Below are 20,207 nucleotides of genomic sequence, written 5' to 3'. Positions count from 1 at the left end.
ATATACATTACCATGCAAACTTCCACCGAAAATTGGTTTGAACGAGATCTAGTGAGTAGTTTTTTTTTAATACGTCATAAAATTTAAAAAAACTTTTTTTCATCAAACCCATACGTGTGGGGTATCTATGGATAGGTCTTCAAAAATGATATTTAGGTTCCTAATATCATTTTTTCCTAAACTGAATAGTTTGCGCGAGAGACACTTCCAAAGTGGTAAAATGTGTCTCCAAAATGGTAAAATGTTGAACAAGATCTAGTAAGTAGATTTTTTTTAATACGTCTTAAATGGTACGGAACCCTTCATGCGCGAGTCCGACTCGCACTTGGCCGCTTTTTTTCTTACTGCAAGCATGTTTTAAGTTTCCAAAGGCAACATTCGATATTGTTTGTATATAATTTAAATATACCATACACAAATAATCGTAACTAACGATACTTAGGTAATAATAGTACAATGTTTTATATTTACATTTGTTTCTATCTTATAGAACATGCATAAAATAAAATTGTTGTTTATCTTATTTTTTCGCAAGTGTATTAAATAACGTCGTTTGATGTTAGTGCGGAAAGTATGTCATTACTTCACGAGTACCGCGATATCTTGCCACGAGTACTATTTTGTAAACACAAAATATGTCAATGTAATGGTAAGTAACTGATATTAGTTTGATAGTGCAATTACGCTAAGAGCTAGACTCAAATAAGTCCGGTTTGTGATAAAGGTTTTTTTCGATAGCAAATGTATGAGAATTCTAAGGGGGAAATTGAAAGGGCAGGGCCCAATTTTATAAAGTTACAAGTTGCGGGTTACAAAAGTACAGGCTACAGGCAGCTGTAATGCACTGTGAACGGCTACAGGTGTTTTATAAATACACGCAGATAATTACAGTTGTAAAGAACCATGGTCAATCTCGATTAAGTACAAGTGACATCTACAGGTGTGAAGGACATCGCTGTTTAAAAAAAAAGTTTTTCGTAGATACTCATTGAATTTTGCTGCTGTTGTGTTTGTTTTTAGTTTTCAATTATTAATGGAAAAATGACCAGAAATGAAGATAAAATCGAGTGGTTGAGAGCGGTGTTCGATGCCAAATATACACTTTTCGGGTCGTTTTCAGGTAAAGCATTAAGGCAAAGGACGATAGATTTAATGAAATATATACCTAATAAGTAAATAAGTACTGTTTTACAACCGAGGTTCGTGGGCTATTACATTAAAATATATCGTTTCGGTAGCGGCTCAAAGATACGCTGTGTATCGAAAATTATGAATAGTACACTTTACCATAATGTGTGCACTATACTTATTGGAATAAATGCTTTCTACTCTACTCTACTCTACTCTAAATAAAGAGACGAATGCTATTAAATCAACGACAAATATCGGCACCAACGCTTTTCCTAGTATATAAAATAAAACGAGTCATTATAAAACCAATATCAAACATATTGTCACTTTATTTACCATATAAGATACTTTAACAAAAATTGATCAGGTCAGTGCATGGAAAAGTATATAATATATAAGACTCGGAAGAATCTCTCAGAAGAAAAACTCGAGCGGAGAGCGAATCACTGAGAGTACTGGGGGCCTACCGCGAAAACCGAAATTCGCAAATTGCGGGATCTTTCTCTTTTACACAGAGAAAAATGCCCGCAATTGACGTACCTGCTGTACCTGCTGTTACAGAGGGCCTACCGCGAACCACGTTCGACGTGTTGCCTCCCTGTCACACTTACGTACAAACTTACGAGTGCGACAGAGAGGCAACACGTCGAACGTGGTTCGCGGTAGGCCCTCAGGGCTCCTACCGGGAAAATCGAAGTTCGTCAATTGCGGGCATTTTTCTCTGTCACTCTAATTACGTCTTAGTAAGAGTAAAAGAGAAAGATCCCCGCAATTTGCGAAGTTTACATAAAAAAAATTTTAGGGCATAAATCAAAATACCATTTTTGAACAATATTTCCCATGACATACCAAACTCATCACATATTAATCTTTTGTAAAACTAATGGAAAATGAATATTTAATAGTTAATACCAAAGTAATTGTAGATTAAAAGATATATAACTATAACCATACCACTTACTTTTATGCCTATTTTCGTCATTTTTAGGGTTCCGTAGCCAAATGGCAAAAAACGGAACCCTTATAGATTCGTCATGTCCGTCTGTCTGTCCGATTCTGTCACAGCCACTTTTTTCCGAAACTATAAGAGCTATACTGTTCAAACTTAGTAAGTGGATGTATTCTATGAACCGCATTAAGATGTTCACACAAAAATAGAAAAAAAACAATAAATTTTGGGGGTTCCCCATACTTAGAACTGAAACTCAAAAAATCTTTTTTCGTCAAACCCATACGTGTGGGGTATCTATGGATAGGTCTTCAAAAATGATATTGAGGTTTCTAATATAATTTTTTTCTAAAGTGAATAGTTTGCGCGAGAGACACTTCCAAAGTGGTAAAATGTGTGTCCCCCCCCCCCCCGTAACTTCTAAAATAACAGAATGAAAAATCTAAAAAAAATATATGATATACATTGCTATGTAAACTTCCACCGAAAATTGGTTTGAACGAGATCTAGTAAGTAGTTTTTTTTTAATACGTCATGAAATTAAAAAAAAAAAAATTTTTTCATCATACCCATACGTGTGGGGTATCTATGGATAGGTCTTCAAAAATGATATTAATGTTTCTAACATTATTTTTTTCTAAACTGAATAGTTTGCGCGAGAGAACCTTCCAAAGTGAAAAAAAAGTGTGTCCCCCCCTGTAACTTCTAAAATAACAGAATGAAAAAACTAAAAAAAATATATGATATACATTGTCATGCAAACTTCCACCGAAAATTGGTTTGAACGAGATCTAGTAAGTAGTTTTTTTTTTAATACGTCATAAAATTTAAAAAAAAAATTTTTTTCATCAAACCCATACGTGTGGGGTATCTATGGATAGGTCTTCAAAAATGATATTTAGGTTTCTAATATCATTTTTTTCTAAACTGAATAGTTTGCGCGAGAGACACTTCCAAAGTGAAAAAATGTGTGTCCCCCCCCCCCGTAACTTCTAAAATAACAGAATGAAAAATCTAAAAAAAATATATGATATACATTACCATGCAAACTTTCAACGAAAATTGGTTTGAACGAGATCTAGTGAGTAGTTTTTTTTTAAAACGTCATATAATTAAAAAAAAAATTTTTTCATCAAACCCATACGTGTGGGGTATCTATGGATAGGTCTTCAAAAATGATATTTAGGTTCCTAATATCATTTTTTTCTAAACTGAATAGTTTGCGCGAGAGACACTTCCAAAGTGGTAAAATGTTGAACAAAATCTAGTAAGTAGATTTTTTTTTAATACGTCTTAAATGGTACGGAACCCTTCATGCGCAAGTCCGACTCGCACTTGGCCGCTTTTTTTAGTTACAAAAATGATAGGTAAAGTTTCAAAATTATAATTACTATAACATTTTTAATACCAGCAACGTATAAACGAAATTAATACTAAAAGCAATTTTTTAGGGTTCCGTAGCCAAATGGCAAAAAACGGAACCCTTATAGATTCGTCATGTCCGTCTGTCTGTCCGATTCTGTCACAGCCACTTTTTTCCGAAACTATAAAAGCTATACTGTTCAAACTTGGTAAGTAGATGTATTCTATGAACCGCATTATGATGTTCACACAAAAATAGAAAAAAACAATAAATTTTGGGGGTTCCCCATACTTAGAACTGAAACTCAAAAAATCTTTTTTCATCAAACTCATACGTGTGGGGTATCTATGGATAGGTCTTTAAAAATGATATTGAGGTTTCTAATATCATTTTTTTCTAAACTGAAAAGTTTGCGCGAGAGACACTTCCAAAGTGGTAAAAAGTGTGTCCCCCCCCCCCCCGTAACTTCTAAAATAACAGAATGAAAAATCTAAAAAAAATATATGATATACATTGCCATACAAACTTCCACCGAAAATTGGTTCGAACGAGATCTAGTAAGTAGTTTTTTTTTAATACGTCATAAAAATTTAAAAAAAAAATTTTTTTCATCAAACCCATACGTGTGGGGTATCTATGGATAGGTCTTCAAAAATGATATTTAGGTTTCTAATATCATTTTTTTCTAAACTGAATAGTTTGCGCGAGAGACACTTCCAAAGTGAAAAAATGTGTGTCCCCCCCCCTGTAACTTCTAAAATAACAGAATGAAAAATCTAAAAAAAATATATGATATACATTGCCATGCAAACTTCCACCGAAAATTGGTTCGAACGAGATCTAGTAAGTAGTTTTTTTTTAATACGTCATAAAAATTTAAAAAAAAAATTTTTTTCATCAAACTCATACGTGTGGGGTATCTATGGATAGGTCTTCAAAAATGATATTTAGGTTTCTAATATTATTTTTTTCTAAACTGAATAGTTTGCGCGAGAGACACTTCCAAAGTGAAAAAATGTGTGTCCCCCCCCCCTGTAACTTCTAAAATAACAGAATGAAAAATCTAAAAAAAATATATGATATACATTACCATGCAAACTTCCACCGAAAATTGGTTTGAACGAGATCTAGTGAATAGTTTTTTTTTTAATACGTCAATAAATTAAAAAAAAAATTTTTTCATCAAACCCATACGTGTGGGGTATCTATGGATAGGTCTTCAAAAATGATATTTAGGTTCCTAACATCATTTTTTTCTAAACTGAATAGTTTGCGCGAGAGACAGTTCCAAAGTGGTAAAATGTGTGTCCAAAGTGGTAAAATGTTGAACAAGATCTAGCAAGTAGATTTTTTTTTAATACGTCTTAAATGGTACGGAACCCTTCATGCGCGAGTCCGACTCGCACTTGGCCGCTTTTTTATGAACAATATAATTAACATGGATCGTTATTAAAATTTAGCATTGTATTGCCATTTTAAATAAAAAAAAATCCCTATAACGTATTTATGTAAACTGGATCTTTTCCGTTGATTAATTTGCCACTATGAAACTATACCTGGAGTAAATTATCAAAAAAGATCCAAGTAACTTAAATCGACTTTGATGTTTGAAGCTGAATATAAGAACAAGTTAATTTAAACCTGCAAAAATGATTCAAACAGTTTGAATGATTTCTGTTATTTTTTCCTCATCTATTTAGTTTGTTTATGAATTACGATCCAAGTCGACATATATAGTAAAAAATTCAAAATTAGCCTATCATAGCAGTAAAACTGCCTTTTAGGTTAAGTATAAAGTTGTTTAAATTTAAAAAGTCAGCCTAAAGTTAATATATTTAACATGAATCGTTTTTGTTGTTTACTGATACACCAATGCTGGAATAACAAGAATTCCACAAATGTGATCCAAGTTTGCTGAATCGTTTTTGTTGTTTAGCTAAAGTATTTACACATCGTCAAATTAGTTTCTCAAAAACGATCCAAATGGGTTGGATCAGTTTTGTTGATATATATTTAGGACGAAAAGTATTCATTGCATTTTCTCAAAAAGATTCCAAGCAGTTTGGATTTTTCTTGTTGAATTTTATATAAACCAGCCCTGTCACTAACCTAATTTTACAACAAGGTACCAAGAGTATTGAATACTTATTGGTGAATATCATTTTTAATCTTTCATACATGGGGGATGGTATCCGATGTCGATTAAAATATGAAAACGCTATGTGAGCTCAGTGCTTTTTTGCTGAATGAAAATATACACATTAAAGGCCTGCCTGGTATACTTAAATCATGTTTTGGTATTTTTGTGGATTGGATCCTTTTCCTTTAACTACGTCCAAGTGTTCCAACCTACACTTGTAATTTACAATATTTTTATAAAACGCTTGTTCGATTATGAGTTTATAGTATTTTATGCAACAGTTGTATAAGAAGGGTCAAAAAAGGCGAGTGGCGTGAGTTACAATGTGAGCCGGAGCCGAAGGCGTAGGCGAACATTGTAAAGGAATACGCCACGAGAATTTTTTGACCTACTTATACAACGTTGCATACAATATTTTTCCTACGAGTCAACAAAAATAAATCTTAATTTAGGTAAACAAATTACAGCAAACGTATATAGCCAAGACGCGCGAGCATATCTTGTTCCGCGCCCGGCCCGCGGCCGGTCGGCGACACCTCCTCGCAACTCATGAGGCCCTGGTACTTGCTACTTGCTAAATTAATTTTTTGGACAGTTTTTTCTCAATTTTGGCCACCGTAGCCTACGGAGACTAACAAGCAACGCTAAGCGGTCTTCGTAGTCTATGGGTGTTGCTATATTACGGGTGTCACATGCGTGTTTCTGACTTATGAAGTAATTATTTTTACTATGCAACCAAATGAATATTTTGTACGTTGGCAGCAATGCACTTAGTTTAACACGTTCACTGCGGCTTGAGGCAAAACCGCCCCAAGCTCGACTATACGCTGGTGCGGGGCTAAAAGTTCCTGTTATCTCTCTCGTGCGGGAGCTGTCGCCGTTTACTTACAAGGCGTACGATAAAGACAAATATACATTTCTTTATGTTATTCAAACCCAGACTCGTTGGTATAAAAAAAGTGTTTGAGATCAAAATAAGCCTCGAACGCACTGGGTATATATTTTATCCACACAGTGCGGGTTGAGGTTTATTTACGCCCCTAGAAAGTGACCTCAAGGCCGCACTGAGCGGGACGCGGGCGGCGCGGGAGTCGATCGCTTAACGTTAGTGCGGCCATAGTTGTCGATACGGAGCCAGCGTGTTTCACGTAAATAATAGGTATAACCTAAATACGAAAACGATCGTGACCTATAGTGTTTCAGTTAGTATTTGCAAGTGTGAATTAAATTGTGTTTTAATAAATGTTAATAGTGTAAAGCATATACCGGGTGTGGCCTGTAATAAGAGCAAAAAATTAAAACATAGACTCTACTCCTCAAACTAGACAACGTTTTTCAACAACTTTTAAAAATAACATGTATTTTGAATTTTATTACAGTTATAAACTTATATTGATGTCATATACAAAGGAAAAAGTGACCATAAATGTATTATAATCAAGAATATAATACATTTATGGTCCGCATAGCATGCAGAAAGAAGTGGTTTACATATTTGCACAGGCATGCAGTCGGTATATTTGATAGTTCAGAAATTATTTGTAAAAATGTGTGAATTCCCCCTTATAGTGTCATCCACTGAGCCGCTAACCTTACTTACTCGAACTCGAAATAATAAATATAGCATAAATGCATTAGATTAACTTAAAATTGCGTCTGAGATATTGTATCGAAGATGGTCGACGAGATGATGACTTTTCATCGATAATTTAGCGATAACTATCATTCCCTTCACTAGACTTAGATAAAATTTTGTGCGTTTCGAGGCCTAAAAGACCTCAACAATTCTTTAGGTATTTTTTCTTTAACCAGAGGTCAGAACCAAGGGCGAAGCTAAAGGTATTTTAAACATTTACTGACAAATGAAGACCACAATAAACAAAACACCTAATCCTTGTCTAGGCAAAATTATGAAGGTTGTAAGTAACTACTGAAATTTGAGGTCCATAACGCCTCACCCGCACTGTAAATGAGCTTAGGTTTGGGCTGATTCGATCTCAACCGCACCAGTTTAAAGTTCGCCAAGATTTGTCCCGCAGTGAACGTGTTAAAACTGTATTCGTTTTGGTTTTGTTAGGTTGGTAGCCATTAATCGCAGTAACATTATAGCTTATAAAAGCACAAGAGCTTTTATGAGGAATATACAATATAGACTTTTCTTGAAATCTTTTATGTATGTTCTTATATTCGTGTTAATGAATGCATAAATGACAGATAACAGTAGAGGAGTAGGAAAAAACTATTAAACTCCCATATTTTCGTCTATGGTTGAGCTACATGCACTTGTACCTGTAAAATTGTAAAATATAGTTGGTCAAACCAATTTGTCAGTAAATAAGAACAATAAAAACTATACTCATCCTTTTCTTTTGGATGCTAGTACTAGTGTAAGACAAAGATAGTATGACTCCCTCTGTTTATGTTTGAAATGAGATAGCCCTTTGACAAACTATAGTACTTTTATAAAACGCAAATTGTAAAAAACGGAACAAGTGTTGCCAGTAAACGCCTGTAAACTTGTAACTTTATAAAATTGGGCCCTGGTGGGGATAACGGCATCAATTTTCATCCTGGCAACATCAGAGGGCCTACCGCGAACCACGTTCGACGTGTAGCCTCTTTGTCGCACTTGTAGATTCGTACGTAAGTGTGACAGGGAGGCAACACGTCGAACGTGGTTCGCGGTAGGCCCTCAAGTTTCTAGGAACTCCACTACAAGGATGAACTCAAACTGCGGTCTAATAATTATGCATACGACACAGTTATTAAGATCCTGGTCTAATCTATGTAAAGTTGTCCCTAAATATTTATTATTTTAAATAAATCTAAGAGAAATTTAGTGGTGCTCCATTTACGGATGGAAACCCAAATAGATAGGTGAATATTTAGTATGGTGAATTTATTTAAATATATCTATAAAATACATTTTTTGGCGTGAAACGTAAGGTGAACGAATGCCTTTGAAAAGTTTGAAAACCCGTAGAGCGGCTGCTAGGAAAACTAGAAATAACGAAAAATGTTATTGCGTGGTGGCTTAAATCTTTGTAACTATAATACCTATATGTGTAGTTTTGATATCAGTGTATAGATGAAAGTAGCTATTACTCGGAAATGTGGGTGCCGCTGACATAGATGGCGCTGATTCTGCGCTATAAACGACACATTCGGAGCTAAAATTACCCCTATTTGCAGTGTTTATTTACTCGTAGTATAGTAATTAAATTACTCATCAGTCCATTAACCTGTTAATGGACTATTGGGAATATTACGCAAAACTTTTACGTGGCCTTTTACAGCGTAAGCTCGGGCAAAGCCCGACGTTCAAAGCGCGCAAAGCGCGTTTTTAACATAATTGCACTGCAAGGTAATAAATATTACGCCCACTTGCACGCCCTTTACACGGTACGCTTTGTGCGCTCAGACATACAGAGCGAATGCGCACACAGTGTACTGTTTTGTGTCTGAGCACTATTGTATTATTTGCTGAGCACTAACTTTAAGTTCTGTGGTTTAGCAATAAGCTCTCCTAAGCTTCGAGCCTTCGGCCGTAAAGCGGCTTTTGCAATAACCCACGCCACGTTTCACGTCAAACCAATATGATCCGTATGGTCTATTAATTAGGCATTTAGTTACGTCCACTTCTTTGTCAGCGGTGCGTAAATAAAATGCTATTTTGTACAATAGATTCTGAAACAATTAAAATTTCATACTTATAATAGATTTTGAGCTACGTAGGGGTCAAATGGCCAAATGGTTCCAGTAATATAACACACGGCCGCTGCGTCGCCAGTTCTCTTATTTTAAACATGGCTTGACCCGCTGCCGCGTGTCTAGGTCTAGATTCTTGTTGGGGCAAAGACACCAACTTCACGTTAGATGGCGATATTCCATGCAATAAAAATTCCGAGTTTAGTATCATTTTTCTGGTCGGGTTGAATAAGTAATAATCGAAACCCTTTCGTTATTATTCGTTGGCCTGGTGCGTGCACCTGCGGTGGCAGCAATATTTGCATTTTTATCACTAGGCCTGCCACTATCGCACTTACATACTTGTTAGAACGTGTCAGGCGATAAAAATGCGAACGTGCTTAGCCTGCAGAATGAGAACCAATGAAAGTGCGACAGCCAAGTGAAAAACGTTCGTTGGCATGGTGTGTACGCGAGACCTTTCTTTACGAGAAAAAAAGGAGACGAATACTGTACTTATTGCAGAAATTTTACTGGCTCTGGCAAGTTGGCAACACCAACGCGAATGTCATTGTGTCAAACGTAGCTGCGCGTACGATAGGGTAGGGAATGATACCAGTCGTGCGTGAACGAACGGCCGACAAACGCGCGCGTACTTTTAAAACTTACCAACTAATATGTTTTGTTTATATTGATTGTAGAGTGTAGAAGTGTTTGTATTAGTGCTTTATAATTAAAATAGATCTACAAATATATATCTACAAATTAACTTAAATTTTAAGGTAAGTTCTATATATACCTGTATATTTCAGTAATAGTTCGGATTTTACTTTATTCATGAAGTTCAACACTTTCACTTAGCATTGCGTAAGTTTTGTTTAATCATTCGTAGTCCCGACAAATATATTTTTGTCTATTTAGGAGCTGAGGTCTATAGCATGGTGTAGTAATCCTTTTACTTATTAATATAAACCACACCAACAAATATGAGAAAATTTATCATTTAACATACACATGCACTGAGATGTTTACATGTGTCCAGATAAATTTTTGGGATTTGAGTGATTTTCATTACGATTATTGTGATACGACAAGTACTTAACATACTATTAATTAAGTAATTAATTACGTTAAAGCGTTTTGGTTTTTATTATACTGTTTCAAATAAGTAGGTTATATATTGTATGTAAGTATGTACTTTTGTATCATGCGCGATAAACATCCTCTTAGTTTTTGTGGAAGGTAAGGTCAGCCACTTGCCGTCGCGCTAGATGACATTCTATGGCCTCTACCTACTCTGCTAGCGATTGCTCGTTTCGCCGTTGAATGTACTTAATCATTTACTTGTACTCAAATGTTCTCATGGTACCGGCAAGCATTGCGTGATCAGATTGAAGGTTGGAAAAGGGAAAAGTCATATTATACACAATGAGTTCATACCTAAATCTTGGTACTTAAACAAGTTATTTTATTTAAAAAAATTAAATGAATAAAATATAATCATGTTATTAATATACCTATATTATCTAAGATTCTTATTATTAAACATCGTAGACTTGGTTCGTTTTGGCAGTGGTGCTTGCTGTCGGGCCTGCCGGCGCTGGCTTGTTCGTGGACTTGCTCCGAGTTACTGCCCGGAGTTTCTCTTGTAACTTAGCGGTCATAGAATACATGGTATTAGTCCTGTGTAATGCTTTTTCTTCCTGCAATGGAGTAATTAATGAGATAAGTCGACACACGGGTCATAGTACCAGGTCATAGTCCTTCACAATAGGTATTATCTTGCATCGCTTTCGCTCTTATTACGAGGCGTAACGAACTCATAATAAGAGCGTATTTGTAGGTAATCAACATCCGCAGTGTTTAGGGCTCTAAGAAAAACAAAACATTGTAATAAATGGTGCAATGGTACGGAACCCTGTGAACGCGAGACCTATATACCCACTTGTACTGGTTTGAAGACAAAGGAACCGAACATATGCTTACCGACACGTAAAAATGATATCTATTACTTATCTGGGCTTGTCTTCTAACTATTGTCACGTAGGTAGGTATATAAGAAATAAACTGCTATACCCTTATCCTATTAACTACCTACTAGTATTTAGTATTTGGGTAAAATAATTTATTAGAATATTCTTTCTCTCCTTTATATTTCAATACGACGAAAATAAACTATGTAATGCACTAATGCATCTACGTTATGTCGACACGCACGAGTACCAGTAAGTAATAACATCATTGATTACGGTTCAACAGTGGCTTATTTTTTAATGAAACTCCCTAAAATAGGAAATAAACCGATTCATTCCTCATTATTATTAAAAAGACATTTTACTTCATAGCGATATGTACCTACTAGAATAATACTGAAGGGCAATGCCATCTGATGTACAGTCAGCATCAATAGTAGCCTATATACAATGCGCCAAAAGTAGTTATGTGCCATCCCGGAATACTTTTCCAAATAGTTATATATTTCTACAGCTGGCGTTTAAAAGTTACTGCTTCAGTCGAATTATTCTACATATAGAGATATATCTCTCGTAGAGAATGGTTACTTTTGACTCGTTATTAAATTTGATCCGTTAATTTTGATGCTGACTGTACTTATTTAAAATATTGAGGGCGTCCGCTAGCTGGCGCGGTTGCACGGAGCGGGTGAGCGGGTTAACGAAAAAGAGTATGCGCAACGCTAACTGGCGCGGACACGTGAGACGGATTTTACCTTACAATAACACCTGCTCCGTTCGCCCGCGCCAGCTAACAGACGCCTTTAAAGGTCGGGGACTATAGCCAAATATTCAAGCATGGAATAAAAGCCTTACGTCCATTTGGCAAGTATTGAAAGAGAGATATTAAGTTTATGATGAGGAGAAGAGAACCTATATAACGAGAAGACGAACTGAGTTACGTACTCTGAAATTGAAGTCCCAAAAAAGTAACCTAATTCGAAACGCTTATCCTCAAAATGTTCCTAAACAATAAATTGAGGTGATTAAAAATACTTCTCCATCCGCGAAGATCGCCTGGTTGATTTGCTGCAACTTGTGTCTAGTTAGCACATCAGAGTAGTCACACGAAGATGATTCTGAAGACACCTAAAAGCAATGAAATTGTTCAGGAAAACCTCCAAGCATGTGTTTAAGATGGAAAATTAGTCATTGTATTGGCCTTAAGAGGGAAGTATACCGCACGTGATCGTCCATACAAAAGGAGAAAACGTTTTTCCACTTCTAAACATTTTCTATTCTCCACGATTTTCAGTATGTCATTGATGCAATGAAAAACTAGTGAACGTCCTTTTTTCCTTTTTTTCCAAATTTACACATCAAAAAAATTTTTTTTTTGAAAGCGAAACCTATAATCTTAGAATATATACGTATTATGCTGATGCGATCGACATCAAAATGAAAGTGATTTGTTAAGATTTAGTTGGGTAGTGGAAAACGTATTCGCCTGAAATGGTATTTCGTAGAAAAAATACCGATACTTCGTTAGATTCAAAAAACTATTTTTCCCTCTTAAGGTTCAATTTGTTAACACGATTTCAGTGATTGAACTCGTTCTTTCATTTTTATCCATCATGCAGACTCATTCATATCGAGTTTCGTAAAAAGTTTCAATAGTTCAGTTATGTATACGATGCGTTGGGCCATAGAAAAAAATAGAGTGCAGCTCCTTATCTCGATTTAGTTATGTAGGTATGGTCCCATTCGGCAGAAAGCACGAATAATATGCTTATTAACCTTAAAGCTATATGCATGCCAAGTTTCGTGCTATATGCCGATGGGACCATAGTTGAGGCTAAGGAGCCGCACTAATAAGTAATTTCAAATTAATGTATTCTCGGCATATTTTTCGATATATATGGCTAGTTATTTTTATATAGGTAGGTATTATATAGAGGATATCCAGAGTCCCTTCCCTTACACACGCTTACATACGTATTTTGGTATGTATTGTACAGAGAGACGGAGATGGCGAAACTATAAGGGTGCCTAAAAAACGAATGTTTATATGGAATCACTACCTACCTAATACTAATTATATGCACACCGTACCGGAACTAGTGATGTCCGCTGGACTCTATGAATGTCGCGAGAGCACGCAGCCGGGGATGTGAATACTGGATCTACGCGGAGCCTGTTGTCTTCATTAGCGTTAAATACAAAGAATGAGTTGGCACTGGGTGGCAGGAATTTGGTGAGAACGTGCCAGGCTGCCAGCGCTGCGCAGAGGAGGGCTGCGGACACAGCGAATACCGGGGCAAAGCCGAGCTTTTCCACCGGCAGACCGCACTCGGCCTTGCGCTCGTCGAACCTGAAACATAATGCACTTGCAAACTAAAATAGATGTACCGGGTGAACTCTCCGTACCCGTAGCTGGGACCGAATCAGACTTATTTTCAGTATTTGCGACCAGGGAATTACATTAATTATTTGTCTTGGTAGCATAAGAGTAGTTTTATTTCGACGTTATTGGACCAGTTCTTGGCCGTATTATTTCAAGATCGAATGACGGTGCATTTGCGTATAATGACTGTTTTGGGCTGTGTAATGTATATACCATAATTCATAAAACAACTAGTAAACAAACGGAGGCCATACTTGATACAAACCTACAGTCACCGAGTCACCTGACTGTGGTAAAGTGATTGATATAAATAACGTTCAAGTGCCAAACTACCTCAACAGAAATGAGTGCCTTTCATCCCTTAAAATAACACATGGCACGAGTAAACGTAATTATTATTATTATTATTTAGAGCCTGTCGTGTCCCACTACTGGGCAAAGGCTTCCCCCCCCAATCTCTCCACTGATATCTGTCCAGTGCTGTGCCTGGCCACTCCTTCAAGAAGGAGTCCAGTTCATCCCGCCATCGCCGGTGAGGTCTGCCAGATCCCCGATTCGAGTTTTCGGGCTCCCACTCTGTATCTAGTGACTTTGCCCCACAACTCATTCGGCATTTCGCAGACGTGAAGCCTCATTCACTCTCAATAGTTCTTGGTTAGGAAAAAATACAAAAAGTGGGTCAAAGGTTATGTTTGTCCTGTTACAAAATTAAGGATTAAAAATGTTTAAATAAATAATGATATGGTCATCGGTGAAGATTATAGAAATAGGTACTTAGATGAATCTTTCGATGGCTCGTGACTATAAATCAGCATCGGCATTAAAATTAACATTGATCTCTTGTTAACTAACCAGTCAGCAACTCCGCAGTTTTTGATTCCATCACATACTACGCCGCTAGTAAAACAGTATCTGTTCTCATTGTATACACATAATGATTCGTTTTTCCTGTAGCAACTTTTCTCGCGGCGTGAGAGCATACGGGCTGCGGTTGCTGTCACCTGGTACATGTGAGCCTGCAATTATAAAGGATATCCTTAAAGCTGGTGTCTCTATATTATTCTCGCATGGACTTAAGGCCATAAGTTTTAGCCAAAAATTCAATATTCGGTCATTGAGATATAGTACTAGATTCGGCATCTCTATCAAAATGTTTCCGCACTTCAATGAAGTCTCGGCACTTCATTGCGTTTAGTTAGTAGGTCTCCGACTACTGGCGAGATGCCACGCATATAAAAAAAAAATGGTTTGTCAAATAATAAATAGTCCATTTAGGGTTGCCAACTATTTTTTGGTGGATAGTATTTTCCAGAATAAGGAATTAAACATATAGTACATTTTAAAAAATATAGTACTTTTAGATAAAATGCTTAACATAAGTGTAATATACGTTAAATCATACTTACTAGCACTCTGTTAAGATTAGTTATGGTAACGATTTTAGAGCAAAAATGTAAAATTGATAGATTTAGTCGTTGAAATTGTACTCCTTTTGTTACGTAATATCTAAATAACAAGTATTGGTTTCTATTAGCACGTCTTCTCATCTTGCCTTTTAATAATGAGGTCGCAAGCGTGTGTCCCCGGTAGACTCCAGCTATCATGCCATCAGTTAGTCATATATGTAAAACTGCTCACTCGTCATCTCATACGCCCAGTAATAATAAAGAGTAAAAAAATATCTTTTTAATAACAATATTTATTTAAAGTTTAAATTTATATTTTTTATTGAGCTTTGTGCACTTTTTAGTAATGTCTAATTTTTAATAAAATGAGACAACGATTCAGTACATTTATACTGAATATTTATGACAATTTAATAGCTCACTTTTATTAAATTTATGTCAGCCCTGTTGCATTCCCCACGCCATTTTGTCTTCATACTTGAAATAATTTTATTTGATTAGAATTAAATTGATAATCGATCTTGAACAAATTAGAAGGATGTCGGAAATATAGTATTTTAGCGTACTATATATTTTTTCAACAGTATACAGTACAGAGAGCCAAAATATAGTACAATACTATATAATATAGTACGGCTGGGAACCCTAAGTCCATTGTGCAACGATGGGGGTAAGAGGAATTTTGGATATGAGGGAATTAAAGACCCGAGTTTGCAATATTCTTACCCCGGGGTTACACGCTATGTTTTTCATCACACTTGCGAGGAAAAAAGTAAATTTTAAGCGAAATAATTTTTAAATACAGTGATATATCAAACATTCGTCCGCCATTTTGTAATTTCTTGACAGGTTAGGCATCGAAAGCACAGATCTATTCGGCATTCAGCCACGATTAAAAATTATGAAAAAATATTTTAAACGGCTGGTAAATTAATCAAATGAAGTCAATTTAAACATAAAGAAATATATTAAATTATAAACGTATTTAAAAGAAAAACTCATTTATGCTATTTGGTTTGTATGAATAAGTGACATAATAAAAAAAGCTAGTTTTTTTCACAATCCATAACCGTATTACATTTCTTTTTTAGCTTACTGTAGGCGTGCATATATGCCTTCTTAGGTAGGTATATACCTACCCAAAATGGAGCCATATATCGTATAGGTACAGATAGTGTGACCATCCCGATTATCGTCACATAAAAATGCATTAATTTTGTACTATTTAGACACTATAAATTAAAGTGAATGTTGACAAGGAAAATATAAATTACTTAATTGTGGTCCATGGTGATGGGTAAGATGAAAGTCGCACATCGCACAAGCCAAACACTTTACTGTGAACGACTCTTTTACGTTGACCAAATACGAGTATGTTCTCTGTTAGTCAACGTTTGTCTTTGTGTTTTGCATACTATATATGTCACAAGATATCGAAGTAATTACGAATTAACTAGATCACTTGGATAATATATTCATATAGTTATATTAGATATTCTAAGATAATGCTTAGTTGTGAATTTGAGCAAAATGTATTGACGGAGTTAGTGAGATGAATGTACCTATTTTCATGACAGTCAATTCAATACTCCGTACCTCATTACAGTCGAGGAAATTGAATCTTTAGCAGTTTGCGGTTCAAATAAATTTAGTTGTTCATACTTATGCTAAGAATGTCCAATGTAAAGTGAACCATAAACTACTAAAGAATCAATTTCCGCGGCCGTACATAGAATACTTAGATAATATCTAAGTTTATAAAATACGAACGTTCATATCTATATTAATACTGCTGTTACTCCAGAAGTGAAATTGAAATCTTTCCCGAACACTGGTAACAAAATAAGGCGACTTTTTGTTGTTGCCATCGATGGTATCGCATATTTTGTAACATTTATCCTTTGTCTTATACACTGTTAGTGCACTTGGGTTTCGGTAGCAGCTGTAGTCCATATTTTGTGGATAAAGAATGGATATTATTAAGTATACGTCAGAAGACTCCGCCACAATTTCCACCTGGCAATCGTAGTCGATTGAGTGTAATGTATGAAACACCTGAAACAGGAACGTTTATATTAATTGAACATATGTTAAAATAAATTAAAATAATTTATGAAGTATATTATTTTTATACTCCAAATAACTTTTTGTAAAGCCTGAGCAGTAATATATATGATCACGCGCCATATTGCGGAACTGTGACCTTTTACATGAAAATAACAGCGCCCTCTTGACAATGATCATATATTTCTGCCGGCCTAGCCAAGGTGACAATCGCTATCGCTTCGACAACGAAACGCTTTGTGTCTCTCTATCACTCTTCTATATTAGTGCGACAGTGGCTACGGAGCGTAAGCGATTTGCACGTTGGCTACGCGGCCTGATCAACCGGTCTAGCCAAGGTGACAATCGCTATCGCTTCGACAACGAAACGCTTAGTGTCTCTCTATCACTCTTCCATATTAGTGCGACAGTGACAGCTACGTTTCGATCGCTACGGAGCGTAAGCGATTTGCACGTTGGCTACGCGGCCAGGCTTTTAGATACTGCACCAACATTTTCCTGAGGCTCGTATCTGATTGTAAGTAATTTCTTGTTCTAAATCTGTTATGGATTTGAATTATCATCTGTCAAGAAATACATTTCATAGCAGGTTGCGCCAATAATTTTTATGGGAGAAAAATTGTCGCACATAAAAACAGTTTAAAAAGAATGAATAGTACCTTGATACTAAATCCTCTGATTGTAAAGGTTTTGTATTGTAATTTTTGTGTTCTTTCATTCCTAGGTTTATTTTTTGGATCAATTGAAATCTGATATTACTAGTGTTTGCCTTTCCGGTGTGAAAAGGAGACAAAAATATGTGTGTACCTTTTATATAATATGTGTAGTATCAGAAATATCAGAATCCAAACCCTCGTTTGCAAATGATCAAATTTAATAATAATTTGAAAACAAATAAATCAAAATAACTGACTTTTGAGTCCCGATTCTAACGACATATAAACAGCCACAATATGAGGGGTAGGTACTCGGAGCGGAGGCTGCAGGACCATTTCAAAGGCAGCGCAGCATTCGCCAAGGTGGAAGAATTTTAGAAAGTTAATGGAATCTGTAGTTAATGAAAATTTACGACGCTATTAGGGTGAACCTCAGTGCACTTATATAATATCTAGGAATTGCATAATAAAACGGTATCCAATTACTTTTCCGTCAGACTGCCCAGTGCCCAGGCTCCATACAGGCAGGAGGGTCAAAATTAACCCTGCAACCGACTGTACTTAGACCGTATTAACTAAATCTGCCTCAAATGGAGATAAGTATTTGCCTATGGAACTCACCAAGGTAATCGTGTCTGATAACCCCATACCAAAAGACAAGTCGTACCTAAGAGCGCTAGAATAAGCGCAATTGTTAGATACGTCATACGGTCGGTAAAGTATTAGGAGCCCAACACCACTTACAGACAGAAACAAGCTCAGTAAGATACTTAAACCAAAAGCTTGATACATGATGTCTACAAGTTACTTAAATGATGTTGAAACTAATTTTCACTTGACAGATAACCCTTATTGGCAATTTACTTGAAAATTCTACATGGTCGCGAACGTCATTTACTTAATTGATAATGAAAACTTCTTGTCAACATATTTTTTTTTACCACACCATCTGGTAAAAGACTCTCTTCATTGGTTTATTTGTCCAAGGTCTTCATTGTAAAACACTGATGAGAATGAAGCATTTTATCCACATGTATGCCAAAGTAATCTGATGCAAATTTTGAGTTGTATTGATGTTGGCTGGTAGAAATGATGAATTTGAATGATAAATATTTAATCATTCAAATTTGGATTTTATATATATACATAAACCCCCTACGCTATATCTATATGCCAACAAAATCCATTTATCGCAAAAATACCTTTCCTCATTTTGGAAAAGAGCTGATATACTTCAAACTGATGGATCGAATTCTATGAAATACTTATAGTTAAGAAACACCCTAAAAACCTCGTTTTATATTTAAAAAACGCATCGAAATTGTCCCATTCATTCAATGCTACTGTAACCTCCCCTACCCACACCCCAAATCTACCCCATCTATTCAACCCCGGACCTAATAAAATAAGGAACCTAATCGTTATCAATCCCACCTTTAAAATTACCCCTAAAATTTACCCCAACAATAATTTTACCTTAACAATAATTTGGCCAAGTGAACGTCTAGTTAAAGGTTAGGACCCCTTGAAGCGAACCGCGGTACCCTAGATTCTTTAATGAGTAACAACTAAATCTTGGACTCTGATTCTACCTGATTAAGTATTACCTAGACGTTAAGACTCTGAAATTTACTATACTAAATAATTTATTATGATGATAAGAAGTAATCGATAGGATTTTATGTTAAGATTCAACCTTCAGCAAAATACCGTAAGACTGTGTTATTCCAAACCCTTTTCTATATTAAATATGACACCTTACAAGTAGAATGAAAATATATAACAATCGACAAGGTATGAGCAGTGTCGTGGTAAAGAATATAGGCTCCGCCCACATGCACAAGGTCGTAGACGACGGGTGTAGCCTTAAGTTAAACTCAATGATTTTGATGTAATGTAAGATATATTTCTATTAATTTATTAGAAAGATATTTAGTTATTGCAGCATATATGATTATATGAATATAAAAATATTTTTGGTAAAATCCTGCTACTCCTATTAAGTCTTCGGGGTAACATTGAAGCAGCACTCCTGGGTTAAGCCCATTTACACACTTATATTAAGATTAAATATTTTTACCTATCAATCCTATAATCTTCTAAACGAAGTGTGAATGGATCACACGTGCTGCCTCTAATGCTAGATGCAGGTCTGAAGACTCTTACTCCGATTAGCAATATCAATCGGGCCACCTACTCCTATCTTATTAGCCAGACGGGCTATGACCAACGCTTCGCAACCCTATGCAAACTGGGCTGACGAAGAGAAGCGATAAGTATTCGTCAGACACCATTTACTTATCTTTTTATATCCAAAAGCTAAGGCTACTAAGCCATTATCCCAGTCCCCATAGCTAAAAGTAGGCTGAATTCCTAGGCCTTTTAAATGTATAAACGAAGTACAAGTTTAACTCATTACTGTACTTTATGAGATCGAACTATCAAGGTGAGTATT

General features: G+C 35.8%; 2 protein-coding genes across 4 annotated transcripts in view; one reads left to right on the top strand and one right to left on the bottom strand.

Moving 5' to 3' along the window:
* Positions 1-9,873: 9,873 nt before the first annotated feature.
* Positions 9,874-20,207, top strand: part of LOC133515901 (facilitated trehalose transporter Tret1-like) — a 55,136-nt gene continuing 44,802 nt past the window's right edge. The window contains exon 1 of one of the 3 annotated variants that reach the window (XM_061848537.1): positions 9,874-10,052. The gene's annotated coding sequence lies outside the window, so the exon portion shown is untranslated. Of the gene's footprint in view, positions 10,053-17,593; positions 17,614-18,941; positions 19,097-20,207 lie in introns of those variants that run through there. The other 2 variants (XM_061848555.1, XM_061848548.1) reach the window with 2 other exon arrangements.
* Positions 10,704-18,804, bottom strand: LOC133515915 (uncharacterized). The gene is made up of 6 exons (XM_061848564.1): positions 18,374-18,804; positions 16,803-17,087; positions 14,479-14,642; positions 13,335-13,593; positions 12,279-12,371; positions 10,704-10,973 (listed from the first exon to the last, which is right to left on the bottom strand). The coding sequence occupies exons 1-6, from the start codon at positions 18,542-18,544 to the stop codon at positions 10,812-10,814; spliced, it is 1,134 nt and encodes a 377-aa protein (XP_061704548.1). The 5' UTR covers positions 18,545-18,804; the 3' UTR covers positions 10,704-10,811.

The sequence above is a fragment of the Cydia pomonella genome, chromosome 1, assembly GCF_033807575.1.
Source record: "Cydia pomonella isolate Wapato2018A chromosome 1, ilCydPomo1, whole genome shotgun sequence".
Lineage (NCBI taxonomy): Eukaryota > Metazoa > Arthropoda > Insecta > Lepidoptera > Tortricidae > Cydia > Cydia pomonella.
This window is presented reverse-complemented; position numbering and strand designations above follow the sequence as displayed.

Excerpts from the sequence above, each read along its gene's own strand:
- LOC133515915 (XM_061848564.1), bottom strand. The coding sequence starts at position 18,544 with ATGTATCAAGCTTTTGGTTTAAGTATCTTACTGAGCTTGTTTCTGTCT. Across the intron at positions 13,594-14,478 it reads AACTGCGGAGTTGCTGACTG|GTTCGACGAGCGCAAGGCCG; the intron begins GTTAGTTAACAA and ends ATTATGTTTCAG. Across the intron at positions 12,372-13,334 it reads AGCGGACATCACTAGTTCCG|GTGTCTTCAGAATCATCTTC; the intron begins GTACGGTGTGCA and ends CATTGCTTTTAG.